Here is a 21,019-nt window from a genome sequence, read left to right as displayed (position 1 = left end):
TGAAAAATCAAACAGCAGTTAAGCAAACATACAGTTCGATAAATGGTTGTCTGAAGAAAAAACAAAAATGTTACCACTGGGCTCGTCGATCGACCCCATGGGATACAAAGGTTTTACAGGTCCCACTTCTGGACGAAGCAGTTGTGCCAGCAAGTGCTCGGGTACCTTGTGGCTTGAAGGGACGTGCTGGAAAAATGAGCATATTTTTACGACTTCCCCATCATTTTTTGCTCGGAAGTTAGAAATAAAGTGCCTGACTTACAGTTTTCGGTTCTTGGTATTCAAGATCCTCCTCGAAATCAAGATCGTCCAAGTTATCGGTGAGGTTTTCGTCGTTAGACAGAACTGCTTCAGGTTCTTCTGAATCATTTGGTACATCATTTCCATCTACTTTCTCTTTCGGCATCGTTGTGTCGATGGGTCGAGAAGCAGTTTGCGGGATAAGATTCAGTCTGTTCCTGTGCGCGCCAAGAACAGCTTCGTTTGCCATCTTAGCTGCTTCTTCAAGCGTCGGATATTCAGATGGCTCTTCATCAGCAGCCAGTGGCAAGAGATCGGCGGATTTCAGTGATCTACATTCTTTTGAAAAATGTCCGATATCGCCGCACTTGAAGCAAGTTAAGACTCCTTTCTTCTCAACCAAGTCAGCCAAGTCCAAGCCACCTTCCCCAGATGCCAGCTCTTTCTTCTTTTGCTTCCATTGATTTTTTTTGTACTTCTGAAAGGTCATTGTCTTCTTTCCACGGACAAATACCTTCTTTTTCAAATTTATTCTCACAAAGTTTTCGTTTATATTTCCAGCTGCTACTTTCTGTTCCAACTTCTCCTTATCTGTTAACTTTTTTTTCAATTTTATGCCCGTACTGGAGTTCTTTTCATTTTTCGAATCTTCATTCGCAATAATTTGTGAGAAATCGGCAACTAAATCTCCGCTCTCAACAGTTGGTAAGGAGAATCGAGGCACTGCATTAACTGTCTCTACTCCATAAATTGGAGTTTCTCGCACATTTTCATCCACTGAATCAGTTTCATCAATTTTTTTCTTACTGTTTCTTGTCAGCTGTTTTCTGGCACCCCGTACTGCTTGTGTCCTCCTTGGCTTTCTAACAATCTCCTTTTCTTCTTCTACATCATCATCTGCAGTTTCTCTATGATTTCCTATATTTTCATCCTCCGAATCAGTTTCATCATTTTTTTTCTTAACGCTTCTTGTCGGCTGCTTTCTTACACCATGTACTACTCGTGTTCTCCTTGGTTTACCAACTATTTTCTTCTTATCTTTTACATCGTTGTCTACAGTTTCTGTATCATTGACAACATTATGCTTAATACTTCTATAAACTGTTCCTCTGGTTTGTCTATTTAATAAAGGAGGATTTTCTGGCAAAGAATTCTCAGGTAGAGGATCTTCGGTCTCAACAACTAAGGATTTATTTTTTTCATCAGCAGGTGAAGGTCTTGTGACATCGATAATATCCTCTTTGTTCGTTTTACGCACTCCTGATTCATCAGTTCTTGTAATCAATTCTTGTTTTGCATCAATTTTCACAACGTCGGCAGGTCTCTCAGAGTGAGAAAGATTTTGTGATGGGTCTTCGGGTGTTGTAAAATGTTGGGAATTTGCCTGATAAGAATGAATGCAGGGCCGTTTAGCCATCTGGCTTTCTGCAGCATTGTAACTTTTCCTTTTGTTTCTGATACGTTTGTTTTTACGTTCCCCTTCCGAATCACTGTTACATATGAAATCTTCTTCATCTGAAAAAGACTGCGGAGTTTGCGAGCTAGTTACAGAAGTTGCGTAGTAAGGCGAATACAAGCTTGCCTCCAACGATTCAACTCCAGAATCGCTGGTCCCGGACAATCTATTCATGTTTCCTGCGAGGGGTTCAAGATTATTCTGCTTTGAGCATCTATCTATCCATCCGGCGTCTATTTTCCTACAAACATTGATCGTCTTGCCATCTATCAGTTGACGAATGGCACTCACAGACTGGGTGACTACTTTATTTTCAGCCTGAACAACTTTCATCTTGTCCCCAAACATCGGCTTGAAAATGTCACTTGGGTCAAATCCATCCTCTGCCTTATTTGCAGTACTGTCTTTCAGAGAAGTTAAGGATGTGTTGCTGTTTTCCAATTCCGATCTGCTCTTGGATTTGACCATCGACAGCGACTTTCTAGGATTTCTTTTGGTGAAACTAGTACTATTGAACATTTTTTGGGACAATTGAAACGAAGACGATCTACCGACAAGTAAATTTTGTTTCTTTTTTGGCGTAGGCAGCTTTTTCTTGTTCAAATGATCGCCCCATGCACCATCAGGATTTAATCCCTCCGCGAAAGGCACTGCCTCGAATTCGCTGTTTTTCATCGCTGGGACAGACTCTGGTTTAAGATTTTCTGAATCGCGCGTATCGGACTGTGGAGTATTATGCTTATTGCAATCGTTTTCTACAGCAGATGTGTTCAACGTTGAAGTGGTCGATATATTGGCTTGAATATCATCGGAGAAGGTTATGTCTGTCAGGGTCGCCTCTAAGGCTCGAGTTTTCAACTTCCAGTACATTTTGTATGCGTCTCTTATGGTCACGTCTGCATCCTTGATGTCGTTCTGTGAATAACATATTAAAGGTTAGTTCAAGATGCTTGGAAACGAGGAGTAAAAAATTAACAACTTCGATTGAGATCATAATACGTTGAAAACTTTGAGTTTACGCACCTTGTTAGGTTTCCGTCCATATTTTTCCATAAAGTCACTTTCCCATAGTTTTACCCTCAGTTTTGACTTTTGATATTTGTTTTTGAGCGTCCGATCATCTAGGAGATCCATATTGTTCCAGTGCTTGAAAATCACTGTATTCAAGATCAACCGATAAGCTCAGCTTATCGAAATCAACATCACGTTTTGGGTTAGTCAGCTGTGCCTGCACCGTACTTCACCGTAGATTATAAAGTGAAGACAGTTATCATTTGACAGTTTAACGCGCCGAATTGTCGATACCAGCCCCCTGACACACGCTGCTAACAGTGGTTCGCAAAATGTCCCTCGATTCTGCCGCCAATTTCCACCACTAGTGGCGCTAGTAGCTGTCTGACAAGCTTGCGCGCGGTCAGCGAGGGCAGTGTCAGAAGTCTACTAGCGCTTTGTAGAGGAACTAAAAAACGGGGACAAAACGCGTACAATTTTTTAGTATACGAGCAGTGGAGAGTGTCAGGGGGATGATCGATACTAACCTGTAAGATTTTTGTGGCCAATAAACGGTCAGTATTTTAATATTCGTTCTTATCGATAACGCATTTCGATTCTTGGTTAAACTCGCACTAAATTCGCAATGTTGGTCATTCTGCGATAACAATTATTCAAGTAAACCGCGTAAAAAAACAATTGAAGCTGTAAGTGAATTCTTTGTAAATCGTTTGATCCATCACTATTTGTCAAACAAAGTGTTTCTTCCAACAATTCAGTGAATTCCTTGAGACGTGACAATACTGTGTAAGCGAAGAAATGTGCAAGTAATATTTGCAAGACGTAGAATTCACAAAATTCAGATTTCTCGTGAGACTTTCGTAACTTCGTATATAAGTATTGGCAACTATGCGGCTGTGAGATTTCGAACATATCGAAGAATCGAATCGAAACAAAAGCAGAGCGGGATGGCGAATGAGATATATAGAGCTGGTCCGCGGTTGCTTGCTTCTTATTGTTAATTAACAACGCACAACGTGATAAGTGAGTGGTAATTATGGTTTCATCGGGACGTCGCACGGCGCTTTTAAACACCGCTTTAAAACGAATCGACATGTCAGTTTTCATCGTTGATACATGCCGAAAGTTCGACAAAGCGGCGAACGCGAATCGTATTGAAGTTAGTAACGTTATAGTAAGGATTGATGCTGAGAAAAAAACCGTTATTTCGCGATTTTAGAATTGTCTGAAATCTAGCAAACCGTAATAAAACAAACCTCACTGATATTTCGAAATCTTAGTTCGTTAAAAATCACAGTAAAATGAAGAAAATATCGATTTTCTCCCCACTGTTTCGTTACTACGATAACGTTACTAACTTCAATCCCGTGAATGCCGGGACGGAGGCAGCGCCACGTTCGCCAGTCTGCGACCGTTGGTGAAGGTGAACGGTAAAAATCAAGCAAGGTATCGAAGATCACCTGTTTCCGAGGTTGACACATCTGCCGTGTGTCTCCGTCTGGCGTCGGGCGTTCGAAACCGTTTGAGTAAAAAGCAAGATGGCCAAGTAGTGTTAAACGGGTTGTGGAATGTGCGGTAGGAAAAATTGGAGATTTCGGTAAAGCGCAGATGGCCTAGCGATGGCCGAGTTTAACATCGACGTGAGCAAGCTCCCGGAGGACGTTAGGGAAAAGCTTGCGGAGCTGGACCTCGAGCTATCCGAAGGTAAGGTGTCGCCGCGCCGAAGTGCAAGTGCCCAATTCCGAAAGGTAACCCCTTCTGACTCACCGCGTACGAATCCCGCAGCGAGCGAGCTGAGCGGCCGAAAGCGGCGGCTGCCGCCTCCGATTAATCGATAATATTCCACTCTTGCCATTTTAATTCACCCGAATAATGCCCACCACCTCATCGCCAGAAGCCCAAAGGTGCGGCCTGGTCCCTCGGCTCGTTCCAACCGCGCTTAATTACTGCTTACGAGCCTCTAATTGAACCCCCGGTGGAGCCTCTAACGCGAACCGCACCTCGACGTTATTTTCAATTTTTCATCTCCGTCGACGACGTTCGATAATCGGGCGAAAAATCCTTTAATCCCTGCAGGTTAGACGGTTAAATAGTCCTTCCTTCATTTTTTTCTTCCTTTGCCAGGAAAAGAACCACTCTCGTCTCTTTAACGATTCTTTTGTCCGACCGCTCTATTGTGTCACACTCGTTGCTACCCCGCGTTTCCTTCGCAGCACCGTCTGGCAGGTCCTCTCATAATCCTCGAGACGAGTAGACGTACGTGTGTGACGTCACTGGGCTGCAGGTGCGAACGAGGCTGAAGTTAGTAACGTTAACGTTACTGCAAGTTTATAGTTAGTGACTTTTAAGTAGTTGAGTTTTTGAAATATGAATAAATCTTGCCTTGTTATGATTCGCCGAATTTCAGACGTTCCTGCAATTTTGAAATAACGATTCTCCGAACCGTTAATCATTACAATAACGTCACTAACTTCAGCCTCGTGAATATTTTTAGTCAAGGATATCGTGTTGAAGTTGGTAACTATTCATACTGAGAAAAAAACGTTTCATATTCCGCAATCCTAGAAAAGATAAAGAAAATAGTGATTTTTTTTTCTCAACGTTTCGTTACGATCGCGTTACTAACTTCAGCCCCGTTCGTAGGTGCGAAGTGTTTACCCGACCGAGGGAAATGAAAATCTGCAATATCCGACAACTCTCGCAATCAGTCCAGCTATAAATCAAAGAAGAAGATGTTCGATGACGGTTGATCTTCAGAAGTTCGGAAAGATCGGCAAAAATATTCATATTCATACTCATATTCACGTTTATATTCGCGTTCGCATTCGTGTATTACCAACGCCAATTATCCACTTGTCTCTCTTTCTTTATTCCCTTATTCAGCCGCTTGGTTTCTGCCGTTGCAGCTACACTCCAAACGCGTCATCCTCGTGTTAAATTATTAAATTAATATCTCTCCTTTCAGGAGCGTGCACTCGCACACTATTTTTAGATTTTATAACCGTCCAAAGTGTACAAGCACTGCCCTGGTTGCATTTTATTTACGTTGCCTAAAACCAAACATCATCCAATATTTCCGCATCCGCTTTTTACGCACACAGCGGCTACCCGCCGATGATAATAGTTATTACGAAATATTCGTCTTCTTCGTTTCGTCCCAATTCTTTTTTTTTTTATTTTATTTATCTCGTTTTTTTTTTTCTACACCGTTTATCTTTACCATCGTGATCCCATTACCAACGAGTTACAAAACCCGCGTGTCTGACAGATGTTACGGCTTGTATACACACATGCATATATATATATACACACCGTATGTTTTGTTGTGCATGCATAGACGGATGGGTGGATAGATAGACACTTGTTAGCATCGAATTCGACGTTTAATCACAGCGGCGACGTTACATCGAGAAAAATTTCATTCTTTCTGTAGTTACTACGGAAAGTTTTTGGAAAATAAATGTATCGTTGGAAAAACGGTTTGAATTACTGTTGAAATTATACTTGGAATAAAATTTCACACGAGTCACCGTATTTAATTAGTAAGCCGGCAGATTATAATTATAAAATTTGTTTTGTTAATCCTGGATACTTCGATCCTCGAACGAGGTTCAAGTCAGTAACATTATATCGTAACAAAACGTTGAGAAGAAAAAATCACTATTTTCTTATCTTTGCAATGATTTGAGAAGGAATTGGGATTGCAGAATATGAGTATATTTTGGTTGTTACGGTTTACAGAATTTCAAACGGTTCGAAAATTGCGAAATAACGGTTTTTTTTCCGCTATCAGCACGAATCGTTACGATAACTTTACTAACTTGTGAGTATGAAGTTAGTTACGTTGCCGTAACGATGCATGTTTAGGAAAAGTCGTTACTTCGTATCATTGGGAATGTCTGAAATTTAGTAAACATGGATAAACAATTACATCCATCCTCTTATTTTGAGAAACCGACTACTCGAAAGTTGTTCTAAAATTGCCCACTAACGATTTTTTCCCTGATGTTTCGTTACGTTAACGCCACTAACTTCAACGTGACATCCTTGATTAAAAAAATTCGGGGGTATGTGCGCAATTCTAAAATCGAATTACTTACAACACCACGTATATATATATATATATAATATATTTTAATTTAATATCTTCAAAAAAGGTCTCTCGTCATTTTATGACGAATGTCTATTCTTTCAAAAGTTATTTAAGGACCTTAAATAAATTTTCAACGAGTGAATTTATCAGAAAATAATAAGAGACCTTTTTCCCCGTGCTCATTCTATGGAAAATAGAAAAGTGCGACGCGCAACCTCTTAATGGAGGGAAAAAAGAAAAATTTCAAACACCCTAATATATATATATATATATATATATATGTACAGAGTGAGTCAATTGAAACTCCGAGAATGGGAGGAGCTTATATAGTTGATGAATTGGGTCGTATCCCTCAGCCAATCAAGAGTTTCGATTGACTCACACTGTACATGCGACATAAGTTTGTCTTAATTCTAACGCGGCAGGTAGAAACGCGTGTATCAATTTTTAAACATCCTGGAGCGCATTGTCAATATTACACAGGCAACTTCCTATAACAGGCAAGGCCCCTAGATAGGGTGACAAAAATTATTACACAACGGGGCCTTGCTGCCTCCTCATGCGGAGCTGCACGGCACGTGTTTGCTTGCGGTATATTCTCTGCGCTCTCTTCCGTATAACGCGAGCCGCCGGTGCTGGCAGCAAATCGACGGTATATCACATTATCTATTCAGAACCGGTGACGTATTACTTCCTATTCATACTTGCGCGACGTTTTTTCCATCCATTTTTTCTTTTTTTTTTTTTTTTTACCCTCTTCTCTCATTCCAATTTTCGCATACATAAGTACGTGTATCGCCTATGTGATAAATAGTACCTTTTATATTTTTACGTTTAATATACCTCCGGTATTCGGTTATTCAATCGTCGTTTTCAAAATATCTCTGCAAAGGTTTCAAACGCGATCCCGTTACAGCAGAAGAGTAAATTACTTTTCACTTGTATCTTTCGGCATTATTAATCCATTGATTTTTTTATATTTATTTTATTCGTAATATAAACTAAATTCTAGGATAAAGAAAGAAGGGAAACTAGAACATCGAATTACGAAAGTTTCGAGCCGACAACATTTTTTTTGTATTAGCGATATGAAATATGTTATAAAAACGTATGTTAAAAATAATTCACACTAAACGCGGGGGTAAATGTTAACATGTGTATTATCGTTGTGTACCTTGTATAATTTGTACAATGTTAGGGTGTTTCAGAAAAAAAATTTGCGATTTTCCACCACATAGCACTCTCTTTAAAGTAAAGTTTTTTCAAGTTAAAAGAAAGATTCTGTGAAAAGATGAGCGTTCTACGTTATCCGGAAGATCGCGCTCAGTTGATTTATCACTTTTATGCATTTATTTAAATTGATGAAGTATCGTGAATAATTTCTTACTTATTGCTTACATCAATCGTAATATCAATTTAGGTCACCAAGAAGACCCACACTTGTAATATCGAGTCTTCGTTTTATGTTCGAGAAGCGTATCTAACGACTTTTTCATTATTAATTTAATCTCATAAAGTAGTTTTAATTTAACACGAAGTTTTAATTTAGTAGCATAAGATTCACGGACGATATATCGTTGCGTTGTGGATCGTGATGTTTGGGTTGAATATAAATTTCGAGAAAGAAGTAATAATTGAAGTGCTGCAACGAGTTCAAAAAATGTGAAAAGAAAGTGTAAAATCTCACGATCGCGATCTTCCACATTTAACGTAGAACGCTCATCTTTTCACAGAATCTTTCATTTGATATAAACAAACTTTCAAGAGGGTGCTATGGTGGAAAATCGAAAATTATTTTTTTCCGAAACACCCTAATATTATACGCTTTAATTCATACATGAACGGTTATAATTTTCACACGGGCTTAAATTACCTATTTTTGATGTAAAAATAAGAGGATATGCGAAAATAACCGAACACGTTTGAACATCATTTGATGAATTTTTAGCTGTATAAACAAAGATAGAAAATACGTGATAGGTAAAGATCCTGTTGTATTAATTAATCATTATCACACGTATTTCGAGCCTCCAGGCGTTGCCCGAGATAGGAAAAAATGATTCAACCATATCAAAGTTAGCAACGTTAACGCAACGAAATATCGAAACTAAAATCATTGTTCTGAAAATTTCCAACGACTTTAAGGTAGTTTAATTTACGACATCCAAATACACTTTGCTTTTTAAAAATATATCACTCAATTTGAGACGATCCTACACAGTTACGAATGATTTGTTCCTAAAAAGGAATCGTTACATTAACGTTAAGAACAATTCACTCTCTTAGGATCGAAACGGTGCTGAGGCACGCCGAGTTTCGCCGCGTTGCACGCCCGTGGACCACCTACCACCTCCTCTTAGAGATCAAGGTCGTTCCTCGTTGGGTAAACGTCCTCAAAACGCCTTGAGTACTCGGCTATACCTACCATACCTTTACTGATACCTGTGTACGCTTCTCGATGTTGCAACTTCGTCGTCGCCGCTGCTTCTTCTTCCCACACGATGGTCGTTCGTTCGTTCGTTGCCTCTAAGCTGAATTCCATCGTAACCACGTAGATCTATCCGTACGTATCTAAAAGTATGGGTAACCCGGATATCGCACATTCCTCGTATAACGCCGTCCGACGCGTCTGTCGGGGAAATAATTTCTCAGCGAAGAGGGTGAAAAACGAAAAAAACAATTTCGCTACAGTTGGAAAGTTTGACCAGAAACGAAATTTTCGAGAGTCGGGATTGGGGAATTTATCAATACCTATCGTAAATCGTATTACGTGGATCTTTTGGAAAATGTAGCGTATTCTGCTCTCGCGGATCTCATTCCCTCGTTGATTATATTTTTAATTTGTTTTCATTCTTCCTTTTATGTCTAAAATTCTTTTTTTCACTTTACCAATTATACAGTGTATTGTAGAGTATGATAAGGTACAAAGCTCTTACAGCGACTGTAAAGGCTGGATGTTGAAATTTCAAGTTGTTTTGTAAACATGATTTTGAAATTGAAACTTCGAAACCACCATTTTTTCATATAGAATGTATTGTATGTATGAATATATATCGATCGTTTCTCGCTGCTTCCTTAATTTTACAATTCAATGGAGCCCTTCTTTCCAAAACTTTATTTCTCATTATACGACGCGAATTGTTCATTTCGTCGTCGTACAGACGGTTGTATGGCATTAAAACAGCAGTGTGAAGTCCTGCAACTGTTTTTTTTTTTTTTCTTTTTTTATCCTATAAGTACATTTATACACCATACGGGGTGCTGGATGGATTAGGAGACACTTGATACGCCCGTATAAGGCAGCCAAGCGTTGATGGTGCGGGGTTGAAGTTCCGAATTTAAAAAGCTTCGAAAACGCCTAATTCCGAATTATTTTGCGGCGAAACTTGAAGTAAAGAAATCGAACTTTGAAGAAACGACAAAGTTTCGAATGGTCGGAAAGCCGACGGCTCGAAGTTCCAAAATGCGAGATACCAGAAATTCAAGTTACGATTGAGCAAAGTTTCGAAAATTGAAATATAAAAAATAAAATCAGAAAAAACGAAAATCAGAATCACCAGGAATTGAACCGTAAAAATACCGAAATCCAAAACAAAGAAACATCAAAGTGGTGAAATTTCACAGAGCCAGAAATTCACGGAACTGAAAATCTTCATTTTTCATATTTTCGGCATTTTATCCTTTCGGAACTTTACAAATTCGGAATTTCAACCCCGATTTAATAACGCTTGTCTTCTTATAAGCACAATACGGATGTTTTCATCCCCGTTAATAATAATATCTCGTGTATATACCACGTGTCCGTTAACGCGTGCAGTAAACGGGCGGAAGTAGACGACGTTCGTTCATCATCCCGCAGGTGTGACACTTCTTACGTTACTCTATCGCCGTGACCAAACACACTTCCATGCACGTAGTGTCAAGTTATACGGGTGCTGCTGTTGTAGCACGTGTACGTCAGTTCGTTGATCGCCAAATCGAGATTATCGTAATTACACATTCATCGCAATATATGTATACGATATTGTATTTCACATTACATGTATGTAGAAGAAGCGGGAAATAAATATATTGCGTGGGTGTAACGATTACGATACCGCTCAAGTATGATAATGAGATGCCGATAGAAACTGGTATACCTGTAATAGAAAAAAAGTGAAACCGCCGCGCAAAATCCTCGGGAGAAAGACAGCAAGAGCGATGAAGAACCTCAAGTCGATCCCCCTCCCTCCCCGCCATCATCGCCGCCCACCGCGGAAAGTTGAAACGATTTAACGCGGTCTGTCGTAGCTTCAAAGGTGGGCGACTTACGGCGACATCGGTTAACTGCGATCCGATCCTCGTATAAATAAAACATCTATATATACATATATATGCATACGGGCAGCCTACGTATATGGATTTATGTTGTACGAAATTCTTTCTCTCTCCGTGCGTGTGTCCAAATACATATTTTAATACTATGTACGTATACGTGGGTGGGAATCACTGGGATATTTCCCGTTTAAGTTATATAAATTCAAATTAAACGAACGAAAAGAACTGCGAGAAGAAGATGTGAAAAATAACTCTTTTTATACCTGTTGATAGCAAGTATAGGTATATTATTTATACATACGTATGATCCTCACCGTCGGCGATTTTTTTTTTTTTCATTTTTAAGCATGTTGTAGCGTCGAAAAAAAAAAAACAGCAACATCCGTCACTGGGTTTGATTTTTAATGCTTTGAAAAATATGAAAACCCAACTTTCGAATGAATATAGTCGTAATCGATTGGGTGTAATTTTTTTCAAGAATTCTTTGTTAAAGAACGAAAAGTTTGAGTCCAAGCTGGAAGTGGGAAAGCTTTTGGGTTAGAAGCTACAGGCGAAACGAGTACGCTAACAGTGAGAAAAAACGTATGAAATATAAATTTGTAGAAGATTTAATTTATACAGGGTGTCAGGCGCCCGGGAATTCCTGGAGAACCGGGAATTATACGGGAATTCGAAAGTGCTCTTGAAAATGCGTGAAATATAAGGGAATTTCATATAGCAATCGGGAATTTTTTCATCCAATTGAACTTGCGTAAAGTTTCATCCTAGGTCTAATAATGAGAGCTCTTACTCAACTCATTTCACATTAAAATCGTATCTTCGAAATATTATATCATAATTCATTTACTATAGTTATATTATTAAGAAATATAATTCTTCGCTGCAATGCGAAGAATTTATTCTTTTTTCGCGTCAATATCCTCACAACATCTCATATACATGCAACTACCGTAGATACACGTCTTAAGCAGGGCATTGGGATGTTTAACCCTTTTGGGGGGGGGATCACCTGATTCGGAAATTTATATTCATCGACGAGCATATTATTTACAATAAGTATCATGCGCATTTAAAGATTACTATTTAAAACGAATAATATTCTGTAGTTATACAGCTGAAAATAATGTTACGAATGTTCAGGAATTTTTATGGACACCCTGTTTACAGTTGTATTTCCTTGTTTCATCTCTATCTCTTCTGGTTACTGAACACTATCTTGAAAGAAATATGAAACTCAAGCTAGCAGCCAGAGTTATTAGTCAAATATGTCAACCTTTTTCGAAATAGAAAAATGCAGTTCAGTTTTACCATTACAATTCTATAAAAGTATGGAGGGTTCAAGGTATTTCACAAAATTAAAATTTTTGAACTTCACTACCTTATTCCATTGGAACATTTGGCTACTAAAAAATGGTAGTATAATAATCGATTCTACCGGACGTGATTTGTCCTGAAAAAATTTGCAGTAGCCTTTTAGATTCCCTCCCTGCAGCAGGTGATGGGGGATTGGATTGGCCTTAATTTCGCTATTCTTTCCATCTATCACCCCGTGCGCCACTTTTGTATCACGGCCTGCACAATCATGCAGCGAGTTTACAACAACCGCATGTAGGCTTTGTAAACTCTGTACCCATAAAGTAACACTGATCGAGTTCCTCCGCTGCGTTGCTGCCGTTGCTGTTGCCGCGGAGACTCAATATTATCTATATACCGGAGAAAGGGTCTCCTCGGTACAAGTTTAACAGTGTAGAGCCGTAAAGAAAGGCGTGTACACCTCTAGGTGTGTTACATGCACATACCTATACGGTTACGCTCTCACAGCTGCAGAAGAAACGTTGGAGGTACTTATTTATTCATGGTGTTATATCGGTATCGAAATTCGATGATAACACAGCTTACGATCAGGAATGAATTCAGTTCATTGTCAAGCACGACGGATTTTATTACTTGGACGATGTATTTTATATACCTCGTGGACGAATGGGGCAGAGGTTTAATACCTATAGCTAGAAGGAAACAGAGAGAGAGAAGTTGAAAAGAAAAAGGAAGGATACGCGGTAAAACGAAAAGATGATTCGAAATACCCGGAAATGAAAACGCTGTAATAAATTCAGCAAGAAATTCTTCCGATGATGTTTCACACGGGATTATAATTTGAATTAAAACTGCATGGGGCACACATACCACTGCATCGAGTTTGTTTCTAATGCGCAGGGTTACAATATATACCACACATGTATATGTGTGTAAATGTCACGTGATCGAGGAGAAACTGCTCGACATATATACACTCGAATGTATAATCTAATCCATGTTATATCTATGTACACATACCTCGAGCGAGAGATGGAAGAAGAAGACCGTGAGGTCCAAACGAGGATGGGATGCGGTAGAAGGTATTTTGCTTCCATTCCCTTTCCCCTCGTCGGTGCTGCTGCAGGATGGATCATTCAGTCAGCTATTCCTCCTCCTCCTCCTACTCCTCCTCATCGAGTTCCTCTGCAACGGCAGAGATATACCTGTATAGGTGTAATGTATTATAATACCGATCGCGCGGGCTGCGAAGCATGCGATGGAGGCGCAGACGACTGGTCCATGCAGCAGCTCATCGACCCACTCAAACGAGGAGGAGAAGGAGAGAGGAAGGAGTCAGGCAAAGTCTTGATCGCTGCCTACTCTTCCTTGATTCCTCTCCTCTCTCCTGCTATCCGTCCGTCTGCCTCAGATGGTTTTGCTCAAGAGCTCTTACGGACACGTAGTGTTGTTGACGACGTCTCGACGACGATCATCCTCGAGTGACGAAACCTGCCTAGATCACATTGGTGTACAGAAGAGAAGAAGAGAGGCTTTCTCCGACTTGCGAAGATGCTCGGCTGCATCACTTAGGTGGGAAGAAGGAGGAAGAAGAAGATGCCGGTACAGCGGCAGCAACGTCGAGGGCAAAAGCAAAGCGCAACAGTACCAGTAACAGGAGGAACGGCGGCCCCCACGTCGTCGGAGAGAGTGGCCAAGCGACTTGCCACCACCACAAACCACCACCACCACCACCACCACCATCGCCGTCCGTCCGTCCGTCCACAACAACGAATCCACGAATTCACCGAGAGTGTGTAACCAGCCACGAGCACGAGCCGCACGGGTTCCACCGTAATCACGAGAGGAGGAAGAAACGGGCTCGCTCCAGTGTCGCTGGCTTAACCGTCTATAGATTTCGGTTTAGTGCTCCGGGGCTTCGATCCCTCGGACCTTTTACATTTCGGCTTGTGATCGGTCCTTCTGCCGCACGGTAACAGAGCTTGTTATCGCGCGAGTGTGCGTTTTTCTTTTTCTTCTTTCTTTCTCTTTTTACTTGTGTATATAAAGATAGTGATGAATGTCAACAAGTGTCGTTCAAACAAGTTTTGTTATTACAAGTTTGACGTGCTGGTGGCGGTGCTGGTGGTGGTGATTGTGGCGGTGCGGAAAGAAGAGGAAAAAATAACGCGAAATCGTGCAGTGTCGACAAGGAGGAGGTGTGAACTGCAAAAGTAGTGGTACGCATAGGAACGAGTCGAGCTTTTCTGCCTTCGTCGATTGTACTTCGCAGTCCTGTTACACTCCGGACCGTTGATACGATACTCCGACGATCGGATATCGAACTCTGTACCGCGTTATACCCGGGCCGAGTCGAGCTGAGTCGGCGAAGGGCGGAGAGTCAGAGAGAGGAGGGAGGGAAGAAGAGGAAAAAGGAGGAGGCAAGTCGAGGAGAGAAGAGAATCGAAGCGTATAACGTGTGGGGCCTCCGCTGGAATGCGGTATTGAAGGATACAGCCTAGGGGTGGTGGGCAGCAGGCGGGACAGCCATCGCGGGTGTGTTCATGAGGCCTCTGTCGTTCGAGAACCTTAGGAGGCTGGTGGGCCGGGGTAAAGATAGGGACGAGCCGTCGTTCAAGCGGAGCGAGTCCTTCAAGAGGATATCGATACGCAAGAGCTACTTGGACCGGGGTAAAAGGCGTCAAAAGCTTCAGCAGAAGAATGCCGCGGAGAAGAAGGCTGCAGCCGCCGTTGAAGAGCAGCAACAACCGCTCCTGAAGCTCGAAGATGCCGAGCCCAAGGTGTCCGCATCATCTCGCGACGGCACCGTCATCGGCTACGGCGAATGGCTTCACGGGGTCAGAGCGACGTCGGCTCAGGACGCCGGTCCGGAGTCGAGGAACTCCATCAGCGTCGACCTCGTCAACGGCTTCGAGGTTCTTAAGCTCGAGAAATCTCCCGTCGTTGGAAGACGCGCGACTCGCACGGTCAATAGTACGGAATGTCTGCAGATCCCCAAAGAGAAGACTACCTCGGATCAGACCTCGCAAGTCATTGCCGATCAGCAGACGACGACGACGACGACGACGGTGGCTGGAGTTTCGCCCAGCGTTAGCATCAGTCTAGGCAGGATATGGAGGGACGGTATACCTGTCTCGAATTTGGGGCCTCATCATTCGCTCGACAGTTGCATCAACCAGCAACGGAAGCCCCAACCGACTGTTGCTAGGACCGTTTCCGCACCGGAAAAATGCCACGTTAGTGTTAGGGAGGATGCTGCTGAAACCGACACAGCTAATCAGGGCTTCGGATTCTCCCTGTCGATATCGCGGTTGGCCGCGTTCAGGAGGTCGAGGAATGGCTTCTTCAGGAAAAAGACCACCTGCCCGAAACCAGCTCTCAGCGTAAGCGCCGATGGTTACTTCAAGCGTACTTCGTCACCGCGGAAATCAGCCTCGTCGGTTAAACAACGAAAGGGGCGGAGATCGTCTGGGCGAAAATTCGAACAGACTAAAAACGCAGCCGCTGGTGTTGCTGCTTCAGGATCAACCCGCACTCGGAGAAACGACTCGGCGGTTTCCAATCCTGATCGATCGCTTAGTCCCGTATGGTTCGTTCCTCCGGAACGCAGGCGGTCTAGGAGGCAGAGACGCGTCTGGAGGGAGGTTCGATGTCTACCCTCCACACCGGGGACCGAAAACCACATCGATGATACGGCATCTAATCACTCGGACGAATTCGACGATCAGAAGCTACTCTTGTCCGGTGACTTTAATCAGAGACCATGGTCCGAGGGTAACGAGTCGAAGTCTGTCGGGCGCACGGCTTCGCCTTCTGGCTCCTCCTCGCCATCTTATTCGTCCGCATCAGATCGGCGTAACAACTACTCGGGTCTCGTTGTTAAGATCAGCGATTTCAACGAGGACAAACTCGTCTCGGCCGAACTCAGGGTCTCCGGTGCTCTGGCGAAACGGCCAAGCTGGCGTCCTGATATCACCAACAATTATTTCGCCACTAGAAATTTTTCAGACTTCATACACCGCGAGGGACACGAACCTGAGGACGAACAGAACAGTTCGGACTGTTTACCGATCTACCGGTGCAAGGCCCAGTCACATTGTCGAGCGATCAGGCGACGACGCGATTCTCACAATCGACGGTCCTGCTGCTGCTATTGTACCAGTGAAAGTGACTCCGAGGTTAACGCTGCTGCCGTTGATACCGCTGCTGGAAATATCGTCGATCCGGCATCGCCTTGTTTGGTCATCGGTTCAGATGATAAAAATCGGTCGAAAATACGACGTGGTACGCCGACCGCCGATCAGAGACACCACAATCATCAACAACGACGAAGACCCCTCAGACGGAGGTCTCAGCTTCAACGGACTCGGGCTAGCGGACAACCCGTTTATCTCGTTAGAAAATGCTCATCTCTCAGACGAAGACCCGCCAGTCGTGAGTGTAGCAGTTCTTTTTCGTAGTTGTTGATTGACGACTGCGTGTCGTCGGTGTACGCAGGGTTCGTTCCTTCACGGTTTGATCAGAGCTTGTCGCATGGAGGGAAAATTTCAAGTGTTCCACGTCAAGTACTTTGGATTAAATAACGTCAACTCCTTGACGAAGTAGTAGAAGTAGACCATTGACGGAAAAAGGTGAATAATGAAGGCGGAGTATTTCAATGGGAATATATCGACGTGTCGTACTTCAACAGATTGGCGTGAATTCTGCCAATTCCCTGAGTTGGAGCATTGAAATTCTCTGTTGAAGAATCTGTTGAAGTACGACTCCTCGATCGTCGAGGTCTGGCGCGTCGTTTGAAGTACATACGATCCAAGGGTATCGACGTAAATCAGTTCAAATTTTCTCTCCGTTTATAGACACTGCCGTTTAATGAGCAAGAAGACAGGAACGTTAGTGTAACGGTGCATGTTTGGGAAAAATCGTTACTTTGCACCCTTAGGAATGTGTGAAGTTTAGTAAACCATGATAAACAAAACTAACTCTTTTATAGTTCGTAAAGCCAACTTCTTGAAGTCGTTCTTAAATTGCGCGACTATGATTATTTTATCCGATGTTTCGTTATGTTAACGGTATTAACTTCACCTTCATATCATTTATGGATTTATTGAAACTGCAGATCGTCCTACGATCATTACAACCTGCGTGACGTTATGTACACTTTTTGGTGGTAAAAATACAAATGGCCTTATCTTTGGTGGATATGCAGTTTCGGCACCAAAATATATTCCTATTTATCGCATTCGTAAATGACATAAGGTCGTATACGCCAGTTTTGTATTTTCTTCGTAAACGATGCGAAAACCTAAACATAGAAATTTCCATTTCCTCAAAAAACGGCGTCGAACTTAGCCAATTTTATTCTTTCGCAAACGCTTTAAAAACATTTGATACGTAAAGATTCGTCGATTTCGGTAATAATGTTTAAAATTTTTTACTTTCTCTCAAAAAATTATATCAAACGTAAATGTACGGGGTCGTATTTAGGCACATTCGACCTTACACCATTATAGCGAACCTGATTAATTGTCATAAAGTTCGCGAGGAAGGGTCATAATCGACAGTACCTACGACCTTTCACCGTTAATTGATATCCATTTTTCAATTCCAACGTTTTTTTAATGCACAAAGCAGATAAAAATACGCGTTTTTAACCTTACGCGTGGTGAAAGGTCGCATAACAGTCCATACGTCCCTACACTATCGGACACGCGATATTGTACCTATAACTCACAAGGCGAAGGTTCGTTCAACCGAAACTCGCCGCAAGAATTGAGCGAGCACATCACGGTCGAGTGAAGAATCGGGTAAACATTCTCGTGGTTTTATATACTGTATATACGCGATCGTTATCATACCTACTACTCTCGTAATCTGTGTCACAACGCTTCGCTAAGCGTTCACCAGATCGTGAAACTGGTTTTCAATTATTCTCACCAGAATCCACAGAATTTGACGCCCAGCGTCTCAAGCCTTCCTTATCGGCTTCCAAGACTCTCCAGGGTATCTAGTAGCGTAAAAGCTTGCGTTGCTCTTTTACTCCGGCTGCAAAAAAGTTCATTCTTACGGAACACTTTCTTGTCGTTGCTGATGCGGCATCGTCGTGTAATGCCGACTTTGGTGCTCGGAAGTTTTTTTGTTATCGTCTTATATTTTTTGTTTATTCCCCCTTCGAATGATGGAGAAACGAGATGCCGTTGCTTAATCGTGAGAAACTATTCGTTGTTGTTGGACCATTTGATCGATTTCACCTACAAAACGATACAATATTCGCTAACGTTTTGTAACGCAAAAATTTGTTACAACTTTATTAGTTATAAGAAAGAAAAACGTGTCGTGCGTTATTCAGTTTTGTTTTGTTCAATTCACACTTTGCATTTCATGTATATATATGTATGTATGTATATATCAGGAACAACGTATTTACGATTTCTTAAAAAAATTTTAGAAACCGTGCAGAGACTTTCAGGTCGGAATATTGGATAAATTGGAGTTTTAGAAAGTTGAAGTAAAGCAACGTGCCGAGTGCATTTATTATATCATTAACCACGTGATGCGTAGAGAGATAAGAAACTTTTCAACGTTTCCACTGAATAAATAATACATATACACACATAGGTAGAAAACAAGGCTGTAGGTTTAGGGCAATGTTAACTCACGTGATATTACGGAGAATTTTTCAATTTATGCGAAACATATTCAGAGGATTGATTAAAGTTAGAAATTCTTATGGTATAAAGATTCATCTGGCTCGTCTGGTTAAATTAAACCAATTTTATACCAACGACGGCTAATTGATAGACTAATTAATAATTATTCCTTGACATGGTGAAAGGTTAAATTACTTTATGCTTTTATCCTGTAAGCTTTCAAGTTTCACTTACAACGACAGATCGCATCAGATTTCCGAAAGATACAAAAACTGTTCAATATTCGAACTTTCCATTTTTTTAATGTACGGTATAATCTTTACACTTGACTTGATTCGTTGATCCCTTTTACGAGGTTTGAAAAAAATAATAACGGCGTTTCGAAAACGCAATTTATGCATCATCATATTTGGGCGAATGAAAAGGTTGGTAAAAAATCACGGTATTTTGCCCTGTATCCAATGAAAATCCGTCGTTGTTCAGACGTGCAAACTTCTCGTTCTCTATAATCTGCGACGACGACGATGATGACGATGATGCGATGATTACAGCACGATGACGATGAAAGACGATGTGGGCTGCAAGAAAGGCCAACGACCCGGTTATTCTTCTAATTATTCTTCTCTCCGTCTATAGAATACTCTCGGCGATGCAAAACGGCGTGATGCAGGAGAATTTTTCTATTGGTAGAAATTAGGGCGAGAAAAATACCCGTAATAAACCACTTCAACTTCCGTTTAACTTCGTAAAATCCTGCACAAACACTGGCAAACGAAACCACCGTCTCGTCGTCGTATTCTTCAAATGCAACGTGCATCGTTTTAGACGAGACATTGCAGGTCTCGATTATTACTACCGATGCAGATTTTCGACGCGTTTCTGCGTTCCTCTTGCAGTTTTCATCCTGCACTTATATACGTGCAATTTTCTCTCAGCGTGTTACCGTTTCAACGGTTTACATCCGTAGAAATTTTACTCACCATCCGCAGTCCGTTATGCACCGATATATGCTAATACGAAAGACAGATGGATAGGTATTCGCACGAAGGTATTCCACGCCAACTCGACAGATGATTTTTCACCACCGTTTTTGACTTCGTTTATAATTTTTTACACGATTGTCCTAAATCCGAATAGCACTACTGATTTATTTTCAATTTTTAACTCCAACTGTATTTTCGTTTTTTTTCTTTTTTCAACTTTTAAGAATTACATTTTTGATATTTTCCAAAAGATTCTCAGAAATTTTTCGATCAAAGACGATCATTTGAGGCCAAATCCGGAAGTATCCTAGAAAAATTCAGAAATTTTTATTTTACACTTCAGGAATATTTACTTCCGGATTTGGCATCAACTGATTGTTTTTGATCGAAGAGTTTTTGGGAATTTGAATATAATAACGGTTGGAGAGAAAAAAGTGATGTAATTCAGGAATGCTATTTAGAGTTGGGACAATCGTATGAAAAATATTAACAAAATAAGAAATGGCAAGGTAAAATCATTTGTCGAGTTAGCGTGGAATATGTACCTCGCCTATAAATTGCATGTACTTCATACCCATTACTCCATATAATCTCTCTCTATCTCTATCTCTCCCTTTCTGAGCTGTATAATTTATAACGACCCTACCGAGATTGACACTATTTCAGCCTGACACACATATTTATCTTATAATTCCCTGTCACTGTAGTTTAGTAATCACACAGAGGACGATGATCCTCATGCTTCTCTCCTCGTTTAGTCCAGTCAAGTAGGTCTGAATTAAAAATATTCGGGATATGGCTGCGTTTTTGTGTCTAGGGGTTTTCGACCCTTAGGAACTCAAATCTGAAGTCATTTTTGAGCTGCAGAACCGGCGTTATAAGAAAACAGCTAAATTTGACGTTTTTTGCGTTTTCCTCAATCACTGCTATCGATGGATGAAAAATGACTTGACCATCG

The 21,019-nt window shown here is 41.4% G+C and overlaps 2 protein-coding genes across 11 annotated transcripts in view; one reads left to right on the top strand and one right to left on the bottom strand.

Moving 5' to 3' along the window:
- The window catches only part of LOC124297550 (ATP-dependent DNA helicase Q4), a 24,610-nt gene extending 3,591 nt beyond the window's left edge, over positions 1–21,019 (bottom strand). Inside the window, exons 1-4 of one of the 3 annotated variants that reach the window (XM_046748706.1) lie at positions 21,015–21,019; positions 15,083–15,087; positions 263–2,047; positions 75–186 (exon numbers count right to left, since the gene is read on the bottom strand). In XM_046748706.1, the coding sequence (XP_046604662.1) occupies positions 75–186; positions 263–2,044 (1,894 nt within the window). In that variant the 5' untranslated portion in view covers positions 2,045–2,047; positions 15,083–15,087; positions 21,015–21,019. Of the gene's footprint in view, positions 1–74; positions 187–262; positions 2,612–2,719; positions 3,019–3,234; positions 3,636–15,082; positions 15,088–21,014 lie in introns of those variants that run through there. The other 2 variants (XM_046748705.1, XM_046748704.1) reach the window with 2 other exon arrangements.
- Positions 4,117–21,019, top strand: part of LOC124297548 (disco-interacting protein 2) — a 44,402-nt gene continuing 27,499 nt past the window's right edge. For 3 of the 8 annotated variants that reach the window (XM_046748703.1, XM_046748702.1, XM_046748701.1), the window contains exon 1: positions 4,117–4,411. In XM_046748703.1, coding sequence (XP_046604659.1) covers positions 4,327–4,411 — 85 coding nt within the window. In that variant the 5' untranslated portion in view covers positions 4,117–4,326. Of the gene's footprint in view, positions 4,412–14,219; positions 16,866–21,019 lie in introns of those variants that run through there. The other 5 variants (XM_046748697.1, XM_046748696.1, XM_046748698.1 and 2 more) reach the window with 5 other exon arrangements.

The sequence above is a fragment of the Neodiprion virginianus genome, chromosome 2 (genome assembly GCF_021901495.1).
Source record: "Neodiprion virginianus isolate iyNeoVirg1 chromosome 2, iyNeoVirg1.1, whole genome shotgun sequence".
Taxonomy (NCBI): domain Eukaryota; kingdom Metazoa; phylum Arthropoda; class Insecta; order Hymenoptera; family Diprionidae; genus Neodiprion; species Neodiprion virginianus.
The sequence above is the reverse complement of the archived record's forward strand: the minus strand, read 5'-3'. Positions and strand labels throughout refer to the sequence as shown.